We start from the raw sequence: 10,855 nt of genomic DNA, 5'->3' as shown, positions 1-10,855 counted from the left end.
TAATCAGCTAGCCGCCATGCTATCAGGAAGTTTTCATTCAGTAACTCAGGATTGTTTATTGTAATGGATCCTGTATTTGCCTTTGAATGTTAAGTTTTATACGTGAATTTTTTTGGCAATGTTGAGAGGTTTTATTTTGACTCTGCATTATTTAGCCTCTTCAGAGTCTTCATATGTTTTCAGTCTGTTAAAGATAGTATTACCGATAGCAGTACAATTTGCACAATGCCTGTTTTGTTTTTTTCTTGGAAAAAGTTATTAAAAACAAGTTTTTGTCTAAATCAAGGTGAATTTATGGTTCCTTTTTCCATATAATGTAACCGGTAGTGCTTATGATTAAAAAAATAATAATAATTACGTGATCATGGGTGATCGGAATCGGCAGGAAAAAACCTGATCGGCACATCTCTAATATATATATATATATATGAGGGGGGCCCTTAGTGGCCCTGGGGTCCTAAGCGGCTGTTTGCTTATGCCTTGGATACTACAGGGCTGCCTGTAGTACCCACTTTTGAACATGGATAACATCAGTAGTCTGTACATGTTAACAAGCCTAACGTGATATATTGGCATTAGCCAGACATCATTTAACTAACGTTACCTGCATTCAACAGCATTACTCAACTCACTCGGTTAGTTTGGTGGAAAAAACTCTGCAAAGTTCTTTGCTAGTTTGCTGCCATAATCCTAACACATACCTGCAAAACTCTGCAGAGCAGTAGCATGTTTCTGTCGCTGCCGCACAGGTGTAAACCCAGCACGAATGCTCATATTGCATTTAAAGATGGCTCGGAAAAACATGTTACGATGTGTTTACAATGATTAAACAGTTGTAACAGCAGAAAAAGGTGACAGAAGGAATAGAAATGGGAAATGCGGAAGGCTCTACTGCATCAAATCGAGATAGGAATAATATAAAGTTGGCCACTCTGAGGTAAAAATAAAAAAACAGCCTACAGTCCAGGGGGGCAATGCCCCCCACACCTCCCAATGCCAAATTAACGTTTATATTTGAAGTCAACTCGGAGATTATTTTTTATTTTTATAAGTAAAAGAAAACCATTTGAAATCAGAAAAGTCTCCACGAGTGCTTTTTATTTTTTCTTTGAGCCAGTTGAAAACCTCTTCCTGAAATCTGGCATTTTTGTTTTTTGGACTTTTGTGATGCAATAGTGGCCATAACAAACTTAAACATAATTGTACCAAAATACACTTTTAATATATTAAATAAAAGTATACTTTAAGTGAACAAAATATAGCCCAAGTGTAAATATACACTTGCTTAAGTATATTTAAAATATATTTAAAATATGCTCAAAATAGAATTTTTTTTAAATTCACTTAATACTACTTTAAATTGTTAATTTCACTGTTTTAAATTACATCTCAGTGTAAATTTTAGGCTAATAAAGTATGCCTTTTCTTTAACCAAGTGAACACCGTTGAGATCCAGATCTCATTTTCAAGAGGAACCTAGGCAGAAGTCTGCAACACGCAGCAACCTGATTACAAAATAAAACTAATTAATACATTAGTTTTATTGTATTAATTAAAACTAATGTTTTAATTAATACATTAGTTTTAATTAAAACTAATGTATTAATTATTAGTTAATAATAATTAATAATTAGTTAATATAATTAGTAATTATTAGTTTTAATAATTAATACATTAGTATTAATTAATGTATTAATTATATTAATTAATGTAATTAATACATTAAGTCTTTATAAAGTCTATAAAGACTTTATAGGTCTTTATAGACCTATAAAGGTCTATAAAGACCTATAAAGTACTTTATAGGTCTTTTAGGCACCTATGGTCTCACTGGTGCAAACAAACTGGGGTGCGACATACCTGCGCTGGACCAAAGTCTGTGTGCTCCCTGTAATTGTTGAATAGTGTGACGGACCAGACTCAAACAAGAACAAAAAAAAAAAATTTCAAAGTATAAAAAGTTTCAATTTAATCTTTAAAAAAAATCATTAAAGCAAGAATAAATCAAAGGATACATAAATTTGGAACCAAATTAACTGAACACAAACAAAACTGACCTGCAAACAAAGAACAAAAGGCTGCTTAAATAGGGGTGGAGTGACCTAAATCTACCACATGAGGGAGACCTTACCTAACAAAAAAGCAAATAAATCAAAATTAGCTAAAGCATTACATAAACAAATAAAGAAAAACTAACTTTAACTTAGCACAAACAATAAGTGAATATTTAAGTGACAAAATTAAATAATCAACTTGAAGTCTCCCCCCTTCAGTCTTTCAGAAAATGGTAAATGGTTTGACCCAGGTTCCTCCACCAGCTGGTTCCCATCAGCGGCACCTGAAACAAAACACAAGTGTAAATAAGCCATTCAGACAGACATTAACTAAAGTGTGCACCCATTAGAAAATATAGGTCTAAATGAAATAACTAACTTAAACAGACAATAAACTATACTAATAAAGAAAAAAATACTAACACAATGTGGTGGTGGTAGGAGCATCCACCACAAATAGTCTCAGCTACAGCATGCCATAAGCATGCTGCAGTTTCTGCGCTTGGAACAGTTTGAAGCATTAATGCCAGTACAATGAAATGCACAATAAACATAAAACTTAAGTTGTTTAAGCTACTGTATTTTATCTCAGCCCGGACGCCTCTTACTTGAAGAGAGTTCCAGTGAACAAGGTTCAGCTTAGCTGGTCGACTGACTACGTCTGTGTAGAGAAGCAGACCTCAGCCTTACTACAACACCGTGGACATGCTGGCCACTTAGCATTTCATTTATTCTCAAATCTTGTAAAGCGACTTTACTCATATCAGTTTCTCACATTAATAATTTCTTATAATGATTTTAGATTATTTTTTGTTTGCTCTGATTGCAGAGTAAGGAGCTTAAATCATGAAAGACTTATGAAAATATTTTTGAAGCATTCCTGGCTTTGTTAAGCTGAATGAATAGTGAGTGTTTTTTTTTTCTCTGAACAAGGCTTCTAGCAAATAAATATGAAGCAAGAACACACTTTATAGACAGCACTTCTGAGCTGACATTTTTCAAAGAGAGGAAAGGGGTTGGTGGCAGTTTGAGTGTTTGATGGTCTGTTTTGTGCAGCTGAACAGGAACCAGCCGGTGGCTGTCTACGACGTCCTGCAGATCTTCCGGCTCCACATCTCCGTGCCGCAGTGTGACGTCTTTGGCTACCTGAGCATTGACAACAGGCTGGTGGTTCTTGTTGCCCCAGTGGACCATCAACCAACACTTCTGCAGGTGATAACATAAAGTTATGTTCAAAATTATGGCAGTGTGTTAAAAAAAATTAATTCCCATTTCCTCCTTGAAAAAGAACCCAGCACATCATAATCTAGGTCACATGACCCCCTGTGCGCTTTTATGGTTTTTTGTTTTTTTTTGTGTGTGTGTATGTGAGGTTTTGGGAACTGACGACGGTCAGTTCCCAAAACCACCCCACTTCCCGCTGAGACCCCAGAAGGATTAACAAGGTTTTTCATGATATTCTGCTGAAAACTCGATTCCGTCTAGACATAGCAGCATCACACAGCGAATCTTTTCTTTTTCTTGGGATTCCCCACCAGTCTTATCCGTACCAGTGGGACCTACCTTTTAACTGGTTAGGTCATGATACAGTGTAATAACAACCTGCCTGTGCACAATATAGACAGGCGGCCACATGTCATTCGCGGATTTTCCTCAAGCAGGAAAAGATAGAACACTCTGTATGGAAGCAAAACATGAATGTCTTTGACGGTTGAGTGGAACCAGAGTTTTTCTGTTGCCTTGCCTAACAGTTGGTGCTTTTTCAGCGTCTAATTTGTTTTATTTACAATGACTCAAACACCTTTCCAACACAATCTGGTTTACTGTTAATTATTCTCCTCATCATAAATATTCATGATCACTGATTGCTGCTTGAGGGATGAGAACTTATCTGTCTTCTTTGTCTCTTAACCTTTTCTGCATTTATTTGCCATTCTTTACTCGTCATGAGTACCGTATATAAGGCGCACCTAAAAACCTTACATTTCCTCAAAAGCCGACAGTGTGCCTTATAATCTGGTGCACCTTATATATGGACCAATATTGAGCCACAACAGGTCTAGCAACTATGGTCTCCATGAACATGCTGTGCGCGAACAGAGAAGGGTGACCATCGTCCGGCCTAGTCGCGGAAGCCTCTGCTCGCCAACCGGAGTCTGACTGTTTTGTTGACATTCCAAACAAAACAGTGCAGCAGCAGTGCAAAATGTAGTGCAGCGCCATCTAGTGGATGCATAACTTAACTCCAGCCTCTACGTAGCGTCTATTCTATGCGCCTTATAATGTGGTGCGCCTTATATATGAAAAAAGTATTAAAATAGGCCATTCATTGAAGGTGCGCCTTATAATCCAGTGCGCCTTATAGTGCGGAAAATATGGTAAGTGGTTTTCATGGGTGTTAAAGTCAAGTTTGAACATTTTCAAACCACAGCAAATAAATCACAAAATATACCTGTGATCCTGGGTTAAAGCTATATTCAGAATCATCCCCAACAAGTCTACTTCCTTTGTCTTTTGAGTTCAATCTTTATCTGAATATGATTGAATTTTTTCTCATGTTCTCACAGCCAGATATCACTCCTGCCTTTCTACTTGGAACAAAGAATTGTTCTTCAGAAAGCTTTTGAATCCTAAAAGAAAAAAAAAATAATCTCAGTGTTTCACCGAGATTAGTGAAACTATAATAAATTCATGACTAGTGGCATTTGCTGATGAGTACTAATAGCATATTGCTGTTTTCAGTTGCACCTCTCTATTTTTATTCAGATTTTTGGTCTTTTGCTTGGTAAATATGTGCTTTGCAATTATTAGAAAAGACTGACTGCAGCACTGCTAACATTTAAATTCTGCATAATCTGCTTTCCATAACAGTGGAAAACTAACAGGCCTCTGTTAATGTGAGTTAAAGTTGATGATGCCAAGCTACAAAATAAGAAGGCCCGCTGGGGTCTTTAAAAATCATTTATAGGCACAGCTAGTTTTTCTCAGGAATCCATTTATTGACTATACATTTGACTTATGAAGAGAATGTCCAATCTAGGAAAAATACAATAAAAAAAAAATAGAAAGCTATGAATGTTTCTATAAGTGCCCATAGTATTTTCTGAGAGATACACAAACATACATCTGAAGAATCATTTTGGGTATTCTGAAGTGAAGTTCTGTGAGTGTAACAATAACAGTTACACACTCATCTAACACACATATCCCAGTGAGATGAGCACCTATCTCCAACTGTCAACGGGCGAGAGGCGGGGCCACCCTGGACGGATCAGCAGTCCATCACAGTGTAGATCTAATAAAACTCTCGTTCTGTGGTAGAAAGGCATCCTATATATTTGTTCAAATTCAAATAAATTCTTACAGTTGTAAAATGTACATAACAGTGGTATACAATGCTGTATTAGTGGATATTAATGTTCAATTTCATAACAGAAATTGTTTGTTTGGTCTTGTTCCATCCAGCTAAGCAACATCTGTTTCTGGGAGCAGTTGTGCTGTTTGTCCCTGCTGGCTGGACCAATCAGGATGCAGTGTTAGCTGCTAGCTCAATGTTAGCTCTCCTAAGAATGGAGTAAAACTTTCAAATTTTTGTCAGACTTTCAATTATGCAGCGGCATCAAAAATGAAATGTTGATCTTAGTTTTTTTTTTTTATCTGAATCATGTCATAATTGTTTATGTTGAGCTATGCAAGCGTTTATTAACACCCCCAGGAGATCCAGGTTTTAAAAGTCTTCCTTCCAGTTTAGAAGAAAACTAACCCATGTGTAAATCTGTGCCTTATATTAGACCTTTTTCTGAGGAAAGAGCCAGAATATCTGAAGCCTGATACATTTACCTTCACCTTCACCATGTCAGCAAAAGTGGTGTCCAGTACAATGAATGCTGTTAAATGCAGTTTGAGCAGTAGGATTTCATTCACACAAAGACTCAGCTCAGTGAAGATGAGAAACCTAGGAAGAAATGTTAGCATTTAAAGTTGATGCCCATGAACAGTCTTAACTCTACAGTTAAGACAATCCTCTGCAGCTCGGCTTTTAGCTTTGCCTGTTGCCAAGCAACAACCTCATTTGCTAGTTTTAATTATTTGATAAACATTCCTATACTAATGTGCTTTGTACATTTCAAATTATATTTGAATGCTGTTCATTTTACAAGCAAACTTTAGACAAAATGCTCCAGATGATTAAAGCTTTTAGTGATTCAGAAGCACAACTCAGTGGCAGAGCACAGGAAATGGTTTCACCTGCTCTGAGTGAGTTTTCTTAGTTGTGTCCTGATGTACATGCTTTTATATGGATGGTGTATAATGGCAGCTTGACTAATGCCAAGGACTGTCTGCGAACTCGGTGTGGGTTGTTTCTGTGAGAAAGAAGCTGACTGCTTTGAACTTGGCAGCTAATAGAGTCGTTATAAAGAAAAGCATAAACACTAAAAAGCAATTCAAAATCTTTCTGTGATATAAAACAGAAACTTTTAAAATTATATTTAAGTCATTATTAGGGGGTTAGAATATAAGGAGCTTTTAAAATTTTATTTTACAGTTGTAGTTGTATTTCAGGGTGGAGTGTTCAAACAAAAAAATCGGTCTGCAAAATCCAGCAATGGTGGGAATAAAGTGAATGTGTGAAAGTGAAGCTCAGATCACGTCCAGTTGCTCTCTGATGTTCCAGCTGCTGCAACATGCCAACACAGACCTGACATTCTGAAAGATGTACTCTGACCACAAGCTACTTTAGCGCCATCTGTAATTTTAGCAATACACTACAAATGGCTGCTTTAAAATACTAAGCAGCCAAGTTATCAGTGAATGAATTGTGGAAATTGTTCTGTGAATCAGTGATGACGATGAGAAGAGCCTCTTCCAGTTTTAGGTGATCAACCAGCATCTGATGTTTGAGACATTCAGCTGCATGTCATAGCAATATGTGGCACCCAAGAGTAATGAGCCATTCGAAGTCACCCTATCAACAGTTTTTATTTTATCTCTGTTTTTTCATTAACATAAATGTTAGCTACCGGTAAGGTGATGGTAGCATGCTGTTGGGATGAACGTTATCAACTATTAACACTGCTGAAGTAGCTGTTTAGCCTGCAACTGTTACCTGTCAGCAGGCTAAGCATTAGCCACCGTTACCATGCCGGTTGAAGAGGTTAGGCAGTTTAAATTTTTTCTTTTTAAGATAAAGCTGGGTGTAAATATGAGCTGCTGCTCTCATATTAGATTTGCAGATGTAAATATCATAGAACTGCAGCAAAGCCACTATTAAGATTATAATTTCTGTTTTCACAGAATTAAGACACTCCTGTAATGTCAGTCGTCTTGTGTGTAACGAATATATTCTGTTGGCCAGGTTGGTTTGCAGATCAAAGGAATAAACTGGAACCATAATTTTAAAATTAAATGACTTTATTTGCAGTATGAAATTACTCCATTTTATTTAACAATCAAAGCTACTACTACAAAATTAAAAGTAAAAATTGGTCAACAAAGCAGCTTGCAAAAATTTAAAAAAATATTAATTATCCAAAAGCAGTCTCTAAATATATACCTGAAAAAAATGATTTAAGTAAATGTCTATTATCAGGTAAGCGAGTGTGCAGAAGACTGGATATAATTCAATTACCATATTTTCCACACTATAAGGCGCACCTAAAAACCTTCAATTTCCTCAAAAACCAACAGTGCGCCTTATAATCCGGTGTGCCTTATATATGGACCAATATTGAGCCACAACAAGTCTAGCAACTATGGTAAGCAGCCGCCGACTTCATTTTCCCCCGTAGAAGAAGAAGTGCGTGGTGCATGCTGGGATAGTTGTCAGAACGCTGGTTTGTTAAGAAAGTTTGGGAGACAGAAAAGAAGAAAAGAGAGACAGAGACTGCGGCGGCAGCGTGTCGGTTGGTCTGTGTTACCCAGAAAGCAGTTGGGCACAATATCGCAACAYCAACACCGTGAGTGAAACAATGACTGGGGCAGCCTATTATATAAAGTACTCGGGGACCATTTCTTTACAAATGTGAATGTGTAATAATAGAGTATGGCACAAATTGGCAACCCAAACTGAACCGTCTATTGTATGCGAGTTATAAGACCTAGTGCCTTATATATGAAAAACGTTTTAAAATAGGCCATTCGTTGAAGGTGTGCCTTATAGTGCGGAAAATACGGTAAATTGTAATTTAAAAATACTTTATTAAATAAATAAATACATTTATTTACAAACCTGCTGGGAGAAAGAATGAAATGTTTGCAGGGAAATTAATATTTTTAATACTGTCTTATATTGTTGTCATATGACTAAAAGCTGAGGTTAGAGAATGTTTTTACAGCTCCACTCTCCACAATCCTGCTCAACCAATTAAACTTTCTTATTTTTGTGGCAACATTTAAAAAGCATTTTTGCAAAAATAAAATAATAAATCTTACTTTTTCTGAAAAGTTAATTTTATTATTGTGAAAACATTTTTCACACAAACCTACTGTAAACCATTTTTTTACTTACTTGCTGTGTTTTTAAAGACATGTGAAAATACATTAATACATTAATAGTTAAAGTTAAAGAATTGTGCAGTGCTGACTCCCAACAAAACTCTCGTGTTTTTCAGGTGGAGGCCTGCAGTAAGGAGGCTGAAAAGATTGATTCTCTCATCAACTACGCTAGCCCCACTCTGGTCTCCCACGTTCCGCTGTCCGCCTTCCTCAGCTCTGAGATCAAGACCTCGTCCATCCACTCTGGGGGCTCTCTGCCGGAACCTGTACCCATGATCCTCTGCTTCTGCCTGGTTCTCATCATCATGGCGGCTCCTAGACTCCAGTAGCTTTAAGTGCCGATTCTTCCTCCCTTCCTCCTGTTTCTTTTCCCCCAAAGTACCCTGTTTCTGAGACTGTTTGGGTTGCCATGGAAAAGGACAAGGAGGTCATTCTGACAATCATTCACATTGACTGCTGCGTCTTAAACAATCAAGCTGGGGAAAAAGTTCTTATTATAGACCATCTATAAGTATTATTAATTAATGAGGGACTCACTGGGTTTCCCCCTCAGTGGAGGGTGTGTGTGTGTGCGGGTGTGTGCGTGAATGCGTGTGTGTCTGTGTGCTTGACCTCTAAGAAATACCTAGTTTTATATCAACAGTGTTATGTCAGGAACAGACTCTTTGAAAGGTGTTAAGGTTGATGACACACTCTTTGCGTGCATGTGTGTGCGTGTGTGTCTGGTCGCAGATCCAAGACACATAGAGGAAAAGTGACCTCATCTGGCAGCACATCTTTCTGACAAATGTATTTACATAAATACACACCCAGTGACTGGTGGTGATTGAAGAGGAGTGTGTTGACAGTCAGACCAACAAGTGTGTGTGATGAAGCCTCAGTGTTGACCACATGTACAGCGCACTTGCATGTGACGTCTATGTGGACCTAGTGTTTGAACCTCAGCAGTGTTATGGACCGAGTAAGGTCCAGCAAACGGATCCAGTTTTAAATCAGACCCAATTTCTGATCAAACAAAAGTGCTCTAAAATTATGGAATGCCTAAAGTGCCACAAAATATAGGGAGCGTATACACACAAATCAGTGACGTGCAGTGAGGGGCAAAGCTGGTGAGGCACTGACTTAATCATAATCAGATATACAAATGTAGACCATCTGCATGTTATTGTTTACATAAGGAAATTTATGTTGACAACGCTGGAGAGCAAAAAGACTATTCTTTTACATGCCATCCATAGCCGCGCTGCCGTGGTAGAATAATTCCGTTCATTCAATGAAACTTGGAAATGTAGGTATTATTCATATTATGCTCCACAACAAAGGCAAAATCCATTCAAGTACAACTCAAAACCACGTCTTTCTCGCTCACTGCATTGGCCAGGCTACACACACACTCGTTGCCATAGCAACTGACAACGGCCCTAAAAAAATACTGAAATATTTCCCACACAAAGAGCAGAACATTCAGTCTGTTGCAGTGGTATGGTTTTAGGCTTAATGTTTATTTTGTGATTATTAATAAGTGTGGTATGAGGAGAAAACTATAAATATCTCGCTGCACTTGACTGTATGGCTAGCTCCATGGCTAGCTCACTGTTACTGTCTCTTACTCTGCAGTTGTGGAGTCACAATGTCTGAGATCATGAGCGCCCCCTGCCATGAGGCAAGAAAACTGCTTGTCTCACCTCGAGTCTGTTCTCTGCTCCTCAGCACACAAAACACGTTACACACACAGTTGGTGACAAAAAGCACTGTACATTATATACATAAGCTAAATTATAAAAAATCAGTTCATATATTAAATGTTTTTTAACCATTTCATTGGTGAAGTACAGACAGGAGGAGCATGCTCTCATCGAGTGGCAGCCAGCGCAGTTAGCGAGAGGTTGCGCAATCCAAGGTGAGGCTCAGCTTCCTGCTGCCTCACCAGCTTCGCATCCTAGCATGGGATGGAAATGGAAAAATGCGAAAATACAGCGATTTTGAAGAAAAAGATAATCAAAATTGGTTAAGCTAAATGGAAAATAAATAATTTACAGTACAAACCACAGGGTGAAAATAGCAATATAAATTATTTTTATTATTATTTTTATTTATTATTATTTTCATTATATTTTTCCATTAGGATAGGTGAGGCTCTGCCTCACTTGCCTTCCCTGACCGCACGTCACTGACACAAATACGAAATATGCAAGTAGCAATAAATAGAATCAATAGATGTAGATACAGAAAAATGTGTTAAACTTTATTTAATGTCAACTATTAGTTATATTAAGAAACATGTTATTTTATTTTAATGTACTTGG

General features: G+C 37.4%; 1 protein-coding gene across 1 annotated transcript in view; it reads left to right on the top strand.

Moving 5' to 3' along the window:
- Window positions 1–10,019, top strand: part of reck (reversion-inducing-cysteine-rich protein with kazal motifs) — a 120,619-nt gene extending 110,600 nt beyond the window's left edge. The window contains exons 20-21 of the mRNA XM_008438544.2: window positions 3,111–3,266; window positions 8,666–10,019. Coding sequence (XP_008436766.1) covers window positions 3,111–3,266; window positions 8,666–8,878 — 369 coding nt within the window. The 3' untranslated portion in view covers window positions 8,879–10,019. The remainder of the gene's footprint in view (window positions 1–3,110; window positions 3,267–8,665) is intronic.
- The last annotated feature ends 836 nt before the right edge of the window (window positions 10,020–10,855 follow it).

Source organism: Poecilia reticulata, linkage group LG20, assembly GCF_000633615.1.
Source record: "Poecilia reticulata strain Guanapo linkage group LG20, Guppy_female_1.0+MT, whole genome shotgun sequence".
NCBI classification, from domain to species: domain Eukaryota; kingdom Metazoa; phylum Chordata; class Actinopteri; order Cyprinodontiformes; family Poeciliidae; genus Poecilia; species Poecilia reticulata.
This window is presented reverse-complemented; position numbering and strand designations above follow the sequence as displayed.